The sequence below is a fragment of the Ambystoma mexicanum genome, chromosome 7p (genome assembly GCF_040938575.1).
Source record: "Ambystoma mexicanum isolate Mex_15411 chromosome 7p, UKY_AmexF1_1, whole genome shotgun sequence".
NCBI classification, from domain to species: Eukaryota; Metazoa; Chordata; class Amphibia; order Caudata; family Ambystomatidae; genus Ambystoma; species Ambystoma mexicanum.
Genome location: NC_090939.1, coordinates 139,290,809 through 139,308,658, shown reverse-complemented (window position 1 = coordinate 139,308,658; position 17,850 = coordinate 139,290,809). Strand labels below are relative to the sequence as shown.

At 46.5% G+C, this 17,850-nt stretch overlaps 1 protein-coding gene across 1 annotated transcript in view; it reads left to right on the top strand.

Annotated features, from left to right (window-relative positions):
- Positions 1 to 17,850, top strand: part of ARHGAP31 (Rho GTPase activating protein 31) — a 603,437-nt gene that overhangs the window by 559,729 nt on the left and 25,858 nt on the right. The window contains exons 8-9 of the mRNA XM_069635924.1: positions 6,381 to 6,505; positions 16,828 to 16,887. Coding sequence (XP_069492025.1) covers positions 6,381 to 6,505; positions 16,828 to 16,887 — 185 coding nt within the window. The remainder of the gene's footprint in view (positions 1 to 6,380; positions 6,506 to 16,827; positions 16,888 to 17,850) is intronic.

Below are 17,850 nucleotides of genomic sequence, written 5' to 3'. Positions count from 1 at the left end.
TATATATAAAGGTACAGCCAGCCTCTGCTAAATATTCACAGGTGTGCTACAAAGGTACAGCCAGCCCCTGCAAAATAGTCCTAGCTGTGATATAAGGGTACTGCCAGCCTCTCCTAAATATTCCTAGCTGTTATATAATGGCACAGCCAGCCCCTGCTAAATATTCCTAGCTGTGATGTAAAGGTACAGCCAGCCCCTGCTGAATAGTCCCAGCTATAACATTAAGGTGCAGCCAGCCGCTGGTAAATATTTTCAGCTATGAATTAACGTAGCAGCCAGCCCCTGCTAAAAATTCCAACCGATGACATTAAGGCACAGCAAGCCTCGGCTAAATATTTCCAGTTATAGTATAAAAGTACAGGCAGCGCGCATCAAAGAAAACAGCGTCTGCCAAGCCGAGCGCAGTAAATCAACCTCAAACGAGCACAGCTTTACAAAGAGGCAGCACTACAGTTAGCAGTGGTGGATCAAGCCACAAATGATGCAAGCTGTCCACCATGCATCTCCACTAATATAATAGTGGTTATGAAGATACACCTACACAGAGGTGCCCTCCGGGTTTAATACTGGAGAATAAACTACACTTCCAGAAGTCCCAGCTCAGTGGTCCTTATTAAGTGGTGCGGATCACAGCCCCCACCCACTGGAAAACCCAGCCCTTCACCATCGTGTTCACCCGGGGAGAGGCACTGGTCTTCCTTCCGAATTGATCCCGGTTGTTGATACGTACAATGGAATGAGGAATGAATGAACAACTTTTGAAACTTTAATACATCCTACCCTGAAGAAGGATTGTTGAGTAATCCGAAACGTGTCGGTACACATGGTTGTGTTTAGGAGATTTTGAGCAGAAAGAAGTGTACTGCCCAGATGGACAATTGTGTTAAATAATTCAATATTTAAATGTGTTACTCCACGAATAACGTTTTGAGAACATTTGTATGTTTTTGAGGACTGTGATTCAGCTCAGAATATTGTCGTTGTTTAAATGTATAACTACTTTTGTTTCTAATGATAACCACGCTATGAGTTAATAGTGTGGATGTAACATTGGAACGCACCTTTTGTGAAATTCATTTGCCTATATACATAAAAATACTTTATCTGTCTAAAACTGTTTTGTCTCAGCTTGGTGGTGCTTCTCTGTATACAAGCAGAGAGACAGATGCTATTTATATCTTGTTTAGCATATAAATATTTTTTGAGTACAGTGAAGGCTTTCTTGCATTGTAATTTAATTGACAGTGTGGTCTCTCGTGACTTAAGACTTCTCCTTGTTGGAGTCGGATTGGGTTCACCTGATACTGAAAATAACCTTGGGGACTTGTCTCCCCATCAGGAGTGCAGCATAGGGTTATCAGCTGGCAACAGCTGGTGTGTGTTTGGTGTTTCATATTTTAGGATCTCGAGTGGCCTCGAGAATCTCCCTGCTGCACCTGAAACTGTATATGAACTACCTAAGTTCAAATGATCATATCCTAGCGAAATGACCTGAATTTATATACTTTTAATATTGTTGTGCCTTCCACCATATACTGTTTTCTGATAAAAGTACAGTCATCCTCTGATAAATATTCCCAGCTGTGATATTAAGGCAGAGACAGATTCTACTAAATATTCCCAGCTGTGATATTAATGCAGAGCCAGCCTCTGGTAAATATTCCCAGCTGTGATATTAAGGTGCAGCCAGCCTCTGGTAAATATTCCCAGCTGTGATATTAAGGTACAGCCTGCATCTGCTAAATATTTCTAGTTATGATATTAAAGCACAGCAAGACTCTGGCAAATATTCCAAGCTATGACATTAATGTGCAGCCAGCCGCTGGTAAATATACCCAGCTATGAATTAGCGGAACAGTCAGACCCCACAAAAAACTCCCAGCGATGACATTGAAGCACAAGAAGTAAATATACCCAGCTTTGACATGAAGGTGCAGCCAGCCTCTAGTAAATAGTCCCAGCTATGACATGAAGGTGCAGCCAGCCTCTGCTAAATAGTCCCATCTGTGACATGAAGGTGCAGCCAGCCTCTGCTAAATAGTCCCATCTGTGACATGAAGGTGCAGCAAGCCTCTATTAAATAGTCCCAGCTATGACATGAAGGTGCAGCCAGCCTCTGCTAAATAGTCCCATCTGTGACATGAAGGTGCAGCAAGCCTCTATTAAATAGTCCCAGCTATGACATGAAGGTGCAGCCAGCCTCTGGTAAATAGTCCAGGCTATGACATGAAGGTGCATCCAGCCTCTGGTAAATAGTCCCATCTGTGACATGAAGGTGCAGCAAGCCTCTAGTAAATAGTCCCAGCTATGACATGAAGGTGCAGCCAGCCTCTGCTAAATAGTCCCAGCTATGAAATGAAGGTGCAGCCAGCCTCTGGTAAAACGTCCCAGCGATGATATGAAGGTGCAGCCAGCCTCTGGTAAATAGTCCCAGCTATGAAATGAAGGTGCAGCCAGGCTCTGGTAAAACGTCCCAGCGATGATATGAAGGTGCAGCCAGCCTCTGGTAAATAGTCCCATCTGTGACATGAAGGTGCAGCCAGCCGCTAGTAAACAGTTGCATCTATGTCATGAAGGTGCAGCCAGCCTCTGGTAAATGGTCCCAGCTAGGACATGAAGGTGCAGCCAGCCTCTGGTAAACAGTCCCTGCTATGACATGAAGGTGCAGCCAGCCTCTAGTAAACAGTCCCTGCTATGACATGAAGGTGCAGCCAGCCTCTAGTAAACAGTCCCTGCTATGACATGAAGGTGCAGCCAGCCTCTAGTAAACAGTCCCTGCTATGACATTATGGTGCAGCCAGCCTCTGGTAAACAGTCCCTGCTATGACATGAAGGTGCAGCCAGCCTCTGGTAAACAGTCCCTGCTATGACATGAAGGTGCAGCCAGCCTCTGGTAAACAGTCCCTGCTATGACATGAAGGTGCAGCCAGCCTCTGGTAAACAGTCCCTGCTATGACATGAAGTTGCAGCCAGCCTCTAGTAAACAGTCCCTGCTATGACATGAAGGTGCAGCCAGCCTCTGGTAAACAGTCCCTGCTATGACATGAAGGTGCAGCCAGCCTCTGGTAAACAGTCCCTGCTATGACATGAAGGTGCAGCCAGCCTCTGGTAAACAGTCCCTGCTATGACATGAAGGTGCAGCCAGCCTCTAGTAAACAGTCCCTGCTATGACATTATGGTGCAGCCAGCCTCAGCCTCTAGTAAACAGTCCCTGCTATGACATGAAGGTGCAGCCAGCCTCTGGTAAACAGTCCCTGCTATGACATTATGGTGCAGCCAGCCTCTAGTAAACAGTCCCTGCTATGACATGAAGGTGCAGCCAGCCTCTGGTAAACAGTCCCTGCTATGACATGAAGGTGCAGCCAGCCTCTGGTAAACAGTCCCTGCTATGACATGAAGGTGCAGCCAGCCTCTAGTAAACAGTCCCTGCTATGACATTATGGTGCAGCCAGCCTCAGCCTCTAGTAAACAGTCCCTGCTATGACATGAAGGTGCAGCCAGCCTCTGGTAAACAGTCCCTGCTATGACATGAAGGTGCAGCCAGCCTCTGGTAAACAGTCCCTGCTATGACATGAAGGTGCAGCCAGCCTCTGGTAAACAGTCCCTGCTATGACATGAAGGTGCATCCAGCCTCTAGTAAACAGTCCCTGCTATGACATGAAGGTGCAGCCAGCCTCTGGTAAACAGTCCCTGCTATGACATGAAGGTGCAGCCAGCCTCTGGTAAACAGTCCCTGCTATGACATGAAGGTGCAGCCAGCCTCTGGTAAACAGTCCCTGCTATGACATGAAGGTGCAGCCAGCCTCTGGTAAACAGTCCCTGCTATGACATGAAGGTGCAGCCAGCCTCTGGTAAACAGTCCCTGCTATGACATGAAGGTGCAGCCAGCCTCTAGTAAACAGTCCCTGCTATGACATTATGGTGCAGCCAGCCTCAGCCTCTAGTAAACAGTCCCTGCTATGACATGAAGGTGCAGCCAGCCTCTGGTAAACAGTCCCTGCTATGACATGAAGGTGCAGCCAGCCTCTAGTAAACAGTCCCTGCTATGACATTATGGTGCAGCCAGCCTCAGCCTCTAGTAAACAGTCCCTGCTATGACATGAAGGTGCAGCCAGCCTCTGGTAAACAGTCCCTGCTATGACATGAAGGTGCAGCCAGCCTCTGGTAAACAGTCCCTGCTATGACATGAAGGTGCAGCCAGCCTCTAGTAAACAGTCCCTGCTATGACATGAAGGTGCAGCCAGCCTCTGGTAAACAGTCCCTGCTATGACATGAAGGTGCAGCCAGCCTCTGGTAAACGGTCCCAGCTAGGACATGAAGGTGCAGCCAGCCTCTGGTAAACAGTCCCTGCTATGACATGAAGGTGCAGCCAGCCTCTGGTAAACAGTCCCTGCTATGACATGAAGGTGCAGCCAGCCTCTAGTAAACAGTCCCTGCTATGACATTATGGTGCAGCCAGCCTCTGGTAAACAGTCCCTGCTATGACATGAAGGTGCAGCCAGCCTCTAGTAAACAGTCCCTGCTATGACATTATGGTGCAGCCAGCCTCTGGTAAACAGTCCCTGCTATGACATGAAGGTGCAGCCAGCCTCTGGTAAACAGTCCCTGCTATGACATGAAGGTGCAGCCAGCCTCTGGTAAACAGTCCCTGCTATGACATGAAGGTGCAGCCAGCCTCTGGTAAACAGTCCCTGCTATGACATGAAGGTGCAGCCAGCCTCTGGTAACTATTCCCAGCTATGATATAAAGGTAAAACAGCCTGTGCTTAATATGCAGTCCCAATTAAAAAGATGCACGTTGAACTGCGGAGAACGTAAGTTTTTGGCCCGTGGAGCACTGCCAGGGAATATACTGTTTGGTAAAGTTATGTAAATTGCTACTTTAACAGCAATGCACTCAGACTGGAGTGTTCTTTTTTACTCACTCTGCGTCATGCACGCCACTCCTGACATTTTCTAGTTAACAGAAGAAAGAGTTTGAGACAGACTCCAACTTACAATTAACGCACACCTGGCACAATAACTTTTTTTTAACATGGATACTGCAGACAAATAAAGAAAAATACTGATTTCTGAGTTGCAGTGATTCAGTTCTCTGCTGGCGTTGCTGGGCAGTAATTGCAGTTCAGCTGAGTGCACTCCGCCCCGCCTGAGCTCTTGCAAGGTTCTCCAATTGGGGATCAGGACATGTTAGAGCCACTTTTCGGATGATGTAGGAGCCCTCCAGAACTTTCATGTCTGAATAAACTCTCAGTACATTGCCACAGAACATGCTCTGTCATACTTTTCAATAAGCCGTTAAAGTATCTGTTGGTTATTGCATTGCAAGTGTGTCTGCTTTAGGCAGTGCCTTAAGTGGGGTGGTAAATTGAGGGGTGGGATCTCATTAGGGGACATGGCCTGACCTAGGTCATGGCCCATAACGAGAGCCCCCCCCCTCGCCAATTGGGGGGACATAGGGTGCTGGTGAAAGCAGGGGAGCTTGGGTGCACTGGAATTATTACCTTTGGTGCGCCCCATCTCTCACGGACAGCAGGCAGCCTTTTCATTAAAGCCGCCACAAGCTTAAAAACCACGGGCTCCTTGAATGAAAGGGATGTCTGCTGCCTGATGACTCTGTACTCCGAAACAGGAGGAGGGCTGGAGGCCCCAGTTTCTCCTTTTGTTTCCGAGTAAAGAGTCATCACGCAGCATGAAGCCTTTTAACTGAGACTTCATGCTGTGTGATGACTCTTTACTCAGAAACCAAAGGAGAGACTGGGCCCTCCAGCCCTCCTTCTGCTTCGGCGTACAGAGTCATCTAGCAGGCCGAAGCCACGGTTACACTGTCTGCAGATGTCGTACTTCTGAAGTGCTGACACCTGAAGGCAGTCCGTGTAACTGTGCAGCGCTTTGCTACACAGGCTCTTGAGGTGTCAGTGTAGCTGGGGCTAGTCAGGGTGGGCCAGGAAGGGCCCTGCTCAGGAGTCCTTTCCGGAGACTGCCAGGGCTCGACCCGGGCTAGCCCCAGCCCACTTAAAGCCCTGGCTTTAGGGCTGGTTCTGTGTCCAAATGACCTTTGCACACGTAATTGCCTAATTAGCTATACTCCCATACTTGCCTAATTAGTTCTACTCACATGGTTATGTTATGTGCATCATCGCATCTTATGATATAGTGCATACCCTTTCGCAATTGACTAATATGACTTTTAATACAATTTCTATGGCATTATTGCTTTCCCCTAATTTATCAATTCACATCTATTGGAAATGTCAACTTTCGTTTCATTGAGTGCAACACTTAATAAAGCTTTGACTGAGTCCCACTTTGGCCCTTCCCAGATATTTCGAAACATTTGCCCACAAGTAAAATCCAGTGTCTACTTTTTTTTCTTCCAGGAGAAAGCTGTCCACCAAATCCAAGAAATGGAAGTCAATATTTAATCTTGGCCGATCGGGTGCTGACTCCAAGTCCAAACTGAGCCGCAATGGGAGCGTGTTTGAGAGAGGGCCGAAGATGTCTGGTAAGAGCACTTTTCTGGCCACTTTTTAAAACACTTTATGGGTAAGGAAATTAATCCAGCCCTATGCCCACAGGAAGAAGCCACATTGTTAAAGGTTTACTTTCTAGCTTCCTGGAGCTCTCAAGTTTCCATATTATGTGCATGAAAAAGCCATCCATTCCATCCATCCCATATATCCCATCCATCCATCCATCCATCCATCCATCCATCCATCCATCCAATCTATCCATCCCATCCCTCCCATCCATCCATCCATCCATCCATCCATCCATCCATCCATCCATCCATCCATCCATCCATCCATCCATCCATCCATCCATCCATCCATCCATCCATCCATCCATCCATCCATCCATCCATCCATCCATCCATCCATCCATCCATCCATCCATCCATCCATCCATCCATCCATCCATCCATCCATCCATCCATCCATCCATCCAGTTTTATCTTGGAATTCTGGATCTTGCAGTTTGTCTTTTCCTTGTTAATTTCAGGACTACAAATCAAAGAATCCCAATAAACTTGGGAACGCCTGGCTTCCTCACTCATTTGATGGGGCTACGTTTGCAAGCGCTGTGTAGCTAAGTCTTCAGATGTAGTTTGACATCTGTACCCAGGGGACAGTAATGTCCTGGCTTGAAGGTGAACCACATAGTAAATGTTCCCTGCTAAGTTACGCAGATGTGATTAATGGGTGGTGGGTCCTCTTATTGTTCTCCATCTACATCTCTCCTGTTTATTTAATAGATTTGGATTTTATGATTTTGGAAACATTTTAGGAAAACATTTTGTTTTTATGGAGGAAATCTTTTATAATTTGTATATAGTTGTATGAATAGTGAGAAACATTTATTGGCTTTTTAAGAATATTTATTTGTTTTGAAACTGTAATGAAATGTTTTTTTTTTTTGTGTTTTGATCATGTATCAATTGAAACTTAAAGGTTAAGGTTGAAGGTTATTGATTAACCATAAAACAATGAGTACAAAAATACATTTAAAAAAGTCTTCTGATTTGATAAAGTTTCTGAAATATTTAGGAGGAAATCTGTTTGTGCTATCCTAATCAAAATATGTTTTATGTATTCAAGATCTAACATATTTAAGTCTCACATACAATACACCCCCCTGAATTGTATTATCATTCAAAAAACAAGGGGATCTGTTGTTTCTCCATGGTTGAATCATATGTTCTCTGTGACATTTACAGTCATTTTTCACTTGATGTGTACCAGAAAAAGAGTGGTCCTCTATAATGTGTAACATACCTTACATTCATATATGCAGTACATCACTAGCATTTCCGGTTCTGGACTTGTGAGGAATTCGACCATCCGCACGGGGAGTGTGTGCTCGCCTGGGCTTTTTTGAAGTTTTGTAATAAAAATGAATGATGGGAGATCAACCTCAGAAAATGTGTGGGACTAATCCGCACACATTTTCCTCTGCTCACCGCACAACAAACACATAGTCAAGTGTACTCTGGGGGGACGCAGCCTACAGGAGCAGTCATCCCTGTCATATTTAGCTGGAATGCGACAGCCACAGGTACATCAAAGCGTCTCAGGAAGGGGAAAGGCAACACCTTCCTCCGCCCATGGCGCTCCTAATTAAAGTATCAAAGGCTCCATGGAACCGGTCTCTCTATTGTCTAAGTTCTGGGCAGCGCCTACTGATGACAGTTAATTGAAGCAGACCCTCAAAGGGGCTTGTTAGCAGAAATGATTAAAGGGGACAGGAAACCCAACACCTCTTTGATATGCAATGTGTCAATTTGAAGCTATCTCCCACCCCTCTGTATGAAGGGCAGTAAATGGCATGTCTGGGACAACTGTTTACAGTAGGCAACTCCTGCACGGAGACCCCCTTCCAGAGGGAAGAAGTACGTGAATTGATGTAGACAGAAGTCTGTTCTTGCCACAAACTTTAGGGAGACCTGTGCTTTGATCAAGAGTCACAGAGAGCTCAATAACCAGGAAGACACTTTGATCCCCAACAGACAGGAACATGGGTGGGGTTTAGTGGTACATGTTGTCAGCCCTTACCTTTCATGTTGCAAAGCACTCTGGTTATGACCTCACACATAACAGAAGATTGTTGGTGGGGACCCAGAATTGGTTCCTTAAAATAGGCTTAGCTTGCACCAATCACTGGGGTCCATTTACCTTTAAAAGAAGATTGAGCCCCTCATTTGGCAGATCGTCCGATGACTTTGAAAGGAGTGATAAGAAGGACTCATTTGGACCCTGGCTCAAGGTACAGTCTACCTTACAGATTCCGCCAGTGAAGGAAGGCCAGGATTTCCAAGAGGGAAGCAAGATCCCTCCCCTAAACATCTCCAGAAGAGGACCAGTCCAGCAGCTCTAGAACCGTTACCTATTCAGCACACAGCATGACCTTCTCGGTTCTGCCAACAAACGTCCTAGGTGGAAGTGCCATAGAGTCTCTGAACGAAGGACAAGGCCATTACCTACAAACACTCTCCTCAGCTCTGCCGTAAAGGACGACTCAAGCCCTGTGAAGAAGCAAGGAGGAGTGCCACAACAAGCAACAACCAGCGTCCATGTTTTAAGGCCATTTTTGAGGCAGTCGAGCCCTCGAATTGCGACCAGCTGCACCACTGACTGTTGTCACGCTGCAGTCACCAAAGCCATCCAAGATGCCTCGACCAGCATTCCAGATCCGCCAACCAACATATATACAACAATTCTTAATCCCAAGCCACCGTGTAGGTCAGCCTGCTGCCATCCGTCCATCCAGCCTCGCTTACCAAACTGCCTGCTGCCTGATACCCACAACTGTCTCACGTCTTGAACTCTGTTGCAGAAGCTGCAAAGCACCCTGGAACCGACTTAATGCTGTTGAGCATCAAGATCATCTCAAGCACCAGGTACATTGTGGTTCTGTCCCCCTGGTCCTTCTCTGAAGGCCCCTAGTGACATTTACGACCCATTGCTTCCTTGGTGTGGAAACCAAATAACTTTGAACAGTTAAGACTTATTGCTTTACCGACTACTCTCCTGTCAGTTTCCAGAGTGCATCCCTTTCCCTTGTGAACTTGTCTGTCCTCTGTGTTTCTTTACAGGCTGCATTGTGTTTTGTAGTGTGCTAGAACTGTCTGTTGTAATAAGAATAAAGTAGATATTTTTATACAACTTTGACTGGAAAGTCTCTTTTATCATTGGGTAATAATTGTATTTTCGCTGTGTTGCAACTAACCAACGATCCACGACCTTGCAGAGATAAGCCTGCCGTTCCGTCCATGTTACCAAAATAGTGTTTCCAATCTATTTGGATGCAATCTATTTGGAGTCACAGGACTCCTGATTTGTGTATCCAGTCTCTTGTTGCTCATTACAAATTGAATTTATGATCTGAAGTTGTGCTTTGGTGATAGAACCTTTTCTTTTTCCCAGAACAAGGACATGTTTGACTAAATTCTTCATTGTGCAAGATTGGCGTCACCCGGGCACAGTTAAAACTCCAACAGTGGTCCCAATTAAGGCAAGGCCAAACTGACCTGTGAGCAACCAGACCGTGAACCTAATTCTGGCTTACCGCATTTGATTGGCTCCTTAACAAATGTGTGTCTGTGGAATGAAGGTGGGGCTAAGCCAACATGATCCAGACCCTTAATGCAATGTTGGAATGTCAGGAGGTTTCCCAGCACTGGAAGAATCTTGGAATGTCGGCCAAGACACCAACAAGGTCGAATCTGTTACCCATGGCCAGTTCCGAAAGGAATGTTGTTGTATGAAGGATTTGACGCCCCCATCCCTTGACAGAACTTTAAAAGGTGGTGACTGTACATTTTGCCAATAAATAAATTATAGGTGTCACTGATGACTATTTGGGGTATTGCAGGAAGCAGTCACCACATTGTGGGCTGCATACCAAACAAACTGGCATATCTGGGCATTCTCATGGCCCATTTGCCACTTTGAGAGTAATAGGGACGCATTGTGATTATGGGGGTGCAGTCAAAAAGTGTTTGATAAAGGCCGGAGTATTTCTCCTCCACTTTGCTACCAAATAATAGGGGAGCTATCACTGGCAAGAACTCCACCAAGCCACATTGGAGTCCGACGGAACCGCATTATGGAGAAGAAGGCCAGTCCGCAATCTGGGTGATTTGCCTGCAGTTCCGAGGTCATTATCTGGCAGTAAGACTATTGGAGTTTGACGTAAATACTAGAAAATTGCACCAAACTCCTAACAAAGCCGATTTGGTTTATTTATGTTTGCGGTTTACATGTTGGTTTCAAGAGGACCATCGCAATCAGTTTCTTGGATTACATTCAGATGAGAAAGAACAATTTGAATGATATGGGGTCATAAAGTCACCTTTCCATGCACACCCACATGGTTAAATGTCTTTATACCGAATACATACAACGAATGCCCATATATCCAAACTTTTATCTTGAAAACATTTATATTGAATGCATTTTTTTCTCTTTTTTGGGGGGGGGTCCCCCAAAACCCTGTCTCTCACCCATAAAAAGCAATCCCCCAACCATTTCCAAAACATATTTAACCCTTTACCTCACCCTAAATGCATTCGATATACAGGTTTTCAAGATAAAAGTTTCGATATAAATGTCATTCAGTATAAAATATTCGGTATAAACACTGTATTCAACCCACAGTATTGCGTTTGGTTTCCAATCAGTTCTGAGCAACCGGCCAGTCTGTGCAACATCAAACATTTGGGTATCTGAGGAAGGGATAACTTCCTGGTGTAATTGCGTTGCAGGACTATTTGGGCAGATCTGACAGTCTGTATTTCCTGTAATTCAATAAGTTATACTTTGTAAGTGAATTAGGCAGAATGCTCAGTGGCTAATAGAAACATCCCACTGATGACGATTGAATGGCCTAGCTGGGCATGGACCGCTCCCCGTGAAGCTATTGAGGAAATAGCCATGCCTTTTACCATTCGTGGAAAGCAATAGGAGCCTCTGCTGCAATGGATTAGGCCAGTGGTCTCCAGTTTGTGGCTCTCCAGTTGTTTTGGACTATGACTTCCATGATTCCTCACCAGTTACTATCCTCACCAGTTACTATCCTGCCTGGCTGATGGGATTTGTAGTCTAAAACATCTGGAGAGCCAAAGGTTGTAGATCTCCATATTAGGCAGAGAACACTACAGTATGGTGCATGAACAGGGATAGATCTTTGTCCCACAAGACTTCTTCGGACCTCGAGAAGGTGTTCCGAAGCTAAGCGTAGTGTGTGGCTACGTCTCTATTGCTGCAATCTGCCGATCATAAAAGATGGGCGTCTGGCCTACAAGGCCCTGTGTTCTATTTCATGAGCCTTTGGAAGTGGTCCGTAAGGCAGCCAGCACAGTTGGGCTAGTATTGATGAACAAGACTGGCGGGAATGTGCTCCACACTCCAGACGTCCAGCTGCATTCTGAAGATGATCGAGGCCAATGTCCAGGCTTTGCAGTTGTCCAAGGTAAAGGCAATTACAGTAATCCTGCCGTTAAGGAGTTAATGAGGACTCCACCACACAAAGAGATGGAGGACATATGACCCAACGCTGAAAGTGGCAGGGTCATGAGACCGCTTCCACCTAAGGTGGAAGGAACGACTGACATCCAGCTGCATTCCAAAATACCCAGTTAGGGTAGCCTGGGAATGGGTGTGGCCCTAGAATGTCTTCTCCAAATTCTGAGGAGCGTAGTTCAGCATCTTCACCATGGTTAATTTCTTTGGTCTTCGTTCATCTTCAGGAGGTTGACCTGCTTCTGGCGATACTGTCCGAGGACTCTCTCAGCCTCTCTTGATAGTAGTTTCTCTTCTGTCCAGACCAAGTGTTTGATTCAATATGCTGTACAAATGATGTATGTGTCTTTAGGGTGACTGCTTTCATGGATGCACCCTAATCGTTAATGCCAATGTGGCCGTTACTACACGGCCCATCTTCCATTTTCTGGATGCTAGAGGTCATCGTCTTTCCCTGCACTCTAGCTGGTGTGAGGCTTATCCGGGGCGGCTGTCACACTTTGAGTCTAGTAGAGGTTGCTCCCATATCCTACAATCTATCGGGAGATGCAGCGACTTTCTGAGTCTACCTTGACCTGTGGTCACCTTTTCAGCCTCCCTTAGAATTCTGACGCACCCTGTCAGCTTTCCTGCACATCTGCCACACAGCCTCATCACGACTTTGGCGGTAACCCTTAAATCCGGCGGTCGCACTATTACCGCCGGATCTAAGTGTCCGCCAAATCAGGACTTCGGCGGATTTCGCCCCAGCTCTTAGCTGGGGGAAATCCGCCGAAAATTTGCGCTATTACCGCCGGCGGGAAATACGCCGGTTGTAAGAGCGCATATTTTCCCCATTGAGCCCAATGCGGAATGGGGCATTCCCGAATGGGCTCAATGGGGAATTACATTACCGCTGAACTCGTGATCCGGCGCTATTAGCGCCGGGGAGTTCGGCGGTAGGGCTAATACCGCCGGCCGGTAATACCCCCGGCGTTACCGCCAAAGTCGTGATCAGGCCCTTAGTAAGAATTTCCTGGCACATACTTCTAGGCTCCAGGACCTGCAGAATCATTTGGTTGGCTCTCAGGAGCTGCTATGACTTTTCATAATCTAAGCGAAGTTGACCCCTCACTTGGTTATTCATTGGGTGGTGAGATGCAGATGCTGCAAAAATGCACAGTTTGCCGTCCCGAAGGAGGCCAACGCTTCTTTTCATCCGTGATAGTGACAGCGAGTTTTTAGTTCATATATTTTATTGTTTTCAATTTTTAATATAGCGCTCATGCTGTCCGAGAGAGGATGGGGAGTTAACATGCCAGTGCACAGGTGGGCTATCCTAATTATTTCTACATGGCTCTTTCTAAACAAGTAATTGGGGCAACCCCCCACAGCTGGATGTGGCTGTTGTTTGGCGATGGTGCATTTATAGATGGTGATGACGCCGCCACCTGCCTAGCTGCGCATGTCCATTAGCAGAAGGTAGGTGGAACCATGTGATGCCGAAGGGGTGCACAGTCGGTTATGGATCTGGGCACATTGGAGGATTGAGAGGGCATTGAGGAGGGTACACAGTCGAGTTTATCCTGGTCAGATCTGGCTCGGTTCATTGGTGTCCCGTCACTGGATGGTAGGAGGCCCTGAAGTTTGAATCTGTGGAGGCGGGAATTTAGGACTGAGCTCAGCCCGGTGAATAGTGAGAGGCGGAAATCTCTGGTGCAGCAGAACTTGTGGTGGAGCTGGAGGTGGGAGTCGCCAAGGTGGGTTCCAGAAGCAGGACTGAGTGTATATGTTTGTTTGTCTGTTTGTTTATTAATTTGTACCGCGCACCAAACCCTTAGGTAACTGGGCGCACAGAAAACAAGGATACTTATAGCTTAGTTACAAAGTAAAGACAGGTAGAGGTAGAGTACATACATACAAATAACAGAGTCAGAATGAAATGCAATAAGGAACTGGTACAAAGGAACAAGCGGTCGCCGGTTCTGTGCTGGTGTAGTCGTTTAGTCATAGGATCATGACCAGTTAAGGGTGTTTTGTCTGAAGCTATAGTGGGACTGATCTATTCTGAGCTCAAGTGGGAGTGCATTACAGTACTGGGCAGCTTTTACTAGAAAGCTATTTCTGCCTAACCTGAATCTAGGTTTTTGAAGGCAGTGGGAGTTAACCGCCTTAGAAGGTCGGGTTGATGTTCTTCTGACTATTCTTTCCATAAGATAAGGTGGGGCTGCATTATTGAGACTTTTGAAGGTTAGAGACGCAGTTTTGAAGAGGATCCTATCACTAATTTTGAGCCAGTGATGGTCCTTGGGATCGGCAAATTTCTACGCATCGTCTTTGGTCTAAGGAGAATACGAGGCCGTTTTTTTTACAAATTCTGCTGCTTATATATGTGGGCGGTGGGTTTAGGGAAATCATTATTGTAGGTGGGCTGGGGTGGTGGGCTAAGGGTTAAGGGTGATCTCCCGCCGCATATAAAATATGACAAATTCTCCTTCAACCAAATGTATTCGATGAAATCACCCTGAAGCCATTCTTTAGCCTCTCAGAAGTATGGTTGCCTTTTAAAGAAAAGGTTTGAAGACAGTGTGAGAGAAGAAAGGAAGAAGTGTGATTATTAAAATGGTATTGCTAAATACTCCGATATATGAACATAAGACTTCATATATCGCTCTTTTCTACTCTCTTTTGAATTGTGTGAAACATATGATCAATGAAGTAGTCTGCAGATCCTTCTCCCATCAACTCCAGCGCATGAGAATAGGACATGTCTTCAGTTGCCCCCCAGACGGTCTTTATCATGCAGCTGATACAATCTCTAAACGAATAACAAGTTTCAAACAGCGTTTCATGCCGGGTTCCCCCCGTTTCTAAGCATTGTAAAAATTTGGCTTTGCTATTGCCCAATTTAATCGTACTTCATTTAGCGACCTCGAAGGATGAGGAGTTGAGCCAACCCTAATGTATGTGGAAAGGGCATGATGGCCCTGTATCCGAGGCATCTGCTTTATGCATTCAGCCATCCTGCCCCGGAACACAAACATTTTGGATAAAGAGAGTGAAAGAAATCAGCAGGGTTGGGGTACAGGCAAACTAGAGGTACCGGGGCTCGGCCAAGGCCCATGTTGAAACCCTTTCCTTCCGCCTTTTTAACACAGTTCCGGTGGCGGTCTCCTCCCAGGTTTTTCGCCATGGCTGCTTGAGGAGTTTGTAATAGAAAAAACCGGTAGCTCTTCCAACAAAACAGGTCACCCATTTAGAACATCACATTGCCCTCACAACACCTGACATGCTAGCTAACGCCCGACCCGACGACGGTAATTCCGGCTCTGTCATTCTTTCCAGACCAGCACACTTCAAGTTTGCCGGTGGGGCCACGGATCTCCCGGTGGGGCCGTGGATCTCCCAGAAGTCCTGATCTGCCGGTAGATCAGGGCCCTACTGGCAATAAAAGGCCTTAATCACTGGCACCGGTAATACCGGTGCGGTGATTCAGGCCATCCCATATTGTCCTACGGGACTCCATGGGAATGGGAACTTACCGGCTCTCTTGTAATATCCCAGTAATACCGGGATAACGGGTGGCAGAGGCGGTAAGGCCAGTTTGCTGGTATCTAACTCTTAATGAGGGCCATTGTCTGATATCAAGCTACAACTGGTTTGCTGCAGGTAAGTTACACTGGGCCTCATGACATGTTTAGTGTTAAATTGGTGGCAAATCCACTGATTTACCAGCAAACTTGCTTACCGTTGCCAACACTTAGTAACGTGACAATACCAAGGCATTACGAGGGGTGGCATGGTGATGTAAGTCCCCATTTTTAGAATCCATAGGACTCGATGGAAAGTTTTGGTGGATTTACAGCAAGCGGTAATACCGTTACTGCCGCTCACTCCCATGACCATGACCGCAGGATAATGAGTGGTGGTAAGGCAGTGTAAATCCCTATTTTGGGAGTCCATTGGACTCCATGGGGGAGCATTGGCGTATTTACAGTGAGTATTAATTATCCATGACAAATACGCCAATTATTGGGAGTGAAGGATTCACTTCCAGCATCTGGTTGGAGGTGAATCTTGCACTTCGCCTCCAAACTCAGAGCTCGGCAGTGTAGTAAAATTGGCTGTAATCCCATCACTGCCAAAAAGGTGGCAGGTGACAGAATTACCACCTCCTTTTATTTGCAGCACCGCCGCACTCGTGATGAGGGCCAATTGTCTTAATGTCAGTAAAGTCAATTGCTGTGTGACGGGGTGCAAGGAGGTTGCAGTGGGGAGGAAGTTGCAGCAGTTTATTTCCTGTTACTCCATTTTACAATAATCTTTATATAGACTATGGGCCTCATTACAAGTCCGGCTGTAACCCTGCCAGTGCTACCGGCGGGCGGGTTGCTGCCGGAGTCGTAAAATGTTACTATCACCTGACTTCCCGGTGCCACCGGGAGATCTCAAATCCAGCGGCCCAGGAAGTCAGGCGCCGGTAAAATGTAAGTCCCCATTCTCTTAGAGTCCCTTAGGTCTGGTCTGCCTACCGTGGCTGCTGTGCCCGGCACGGTCAGACCTGCTGGGCCGAGCGGCTCAGGCACGCAGGCTCAGAGTTTGCCCATTCGGAAACAAGGGTGCCGGTGAATTTACCAGTATCCTTGTTACCGAACCGGCACACTTGTAATGACGCCATATGTTATTAATAAGTCAGCCCACATCTATAGCGCAGAGTTCAAGATGCCTTTTATATATGGACATTTCAATGCTATGTTGACCCGCCTTTTGTATGTACACTGATAATGGAGACTTGTTCTTTTAACTGCATTTATTTGGATTTCCGCAGAAAAAGCCACCATCCGGCCTGCAAAAAGCATGGACTCCCTGTGTTCCCTCCCCACGGAAGGTAAGACCCGGGCATGTGAGCTGCGGGGGGTGTGGGCGGCGATATTAGCAAAGCAATGCTGAGGGGGTGAATTAAGGATCCACGTTGGAGAATTGAAAACATTATTCAAACTATACACAGGTTGGGGCAGAAGTCACACATTCAACTGAGCACTCAAAGGCCTATCCAGGATTGTCTAACAAGTGGGGCGTGAAGCTAATGTAGTTGGGCCCACCGCAGTGACATTAACATCTGTAAATGCCCACACAGCACTGCTAAGTGGGCATTTACAGATTGTGGGTGGGCCTTTGCTCGCTCAGGCCCTAGCCTGTCTACGCCTCTGGCACTCACATGAGATAATTTGTAAGAAAATGGCAAGGGATACACAGACCTTTTCTTTGTGCAACCAGGTGTGCAGAGCGTGCTTTTGGGGAATGATGGTCAGGTTTCCACCAGCTCTGTCACATGTTCAAGTACATATAGGAATGTTTCTGTTGAGGACATCATCAAGAAGCGGGTTTTGGGTGTGGGGCGGATAAGAGTGGAACACCCTCTTATATATGCCATCATTCGCTGAAGAAGAGCCCCTCTCCAAAACCTAGCAATTTCAAAATGGAGGACAGAAAGCTTTGAACCTTTGGTGGCCACTGGGAATTCCTTGTTAGCCCACCTGTGCGGCAACAGTAGGGAAAGACCATATGCCGATGAGTCTTCATCCCTTCCCACAAGGGGCAGCCCAGCATTAAATGCTAGGCCACGTTCCATCTGCATGGCCCCATGTTTCGGCCTTGTTGAATATCATCAGTGTTCAACAATTCCAGACAGCTTTGACCTTGTTTGGGGCTAATCCGTGTCATGCAATCAAATTAGGAAATACTAAAAGGTGAAGTCGCAAATGCAGCCACGCCTAAATATGTTACCTAAAGTTAAAACAATCAAACAAAGCACAAGCAAGGCACACATTGACAACAGAAAACAAACAGA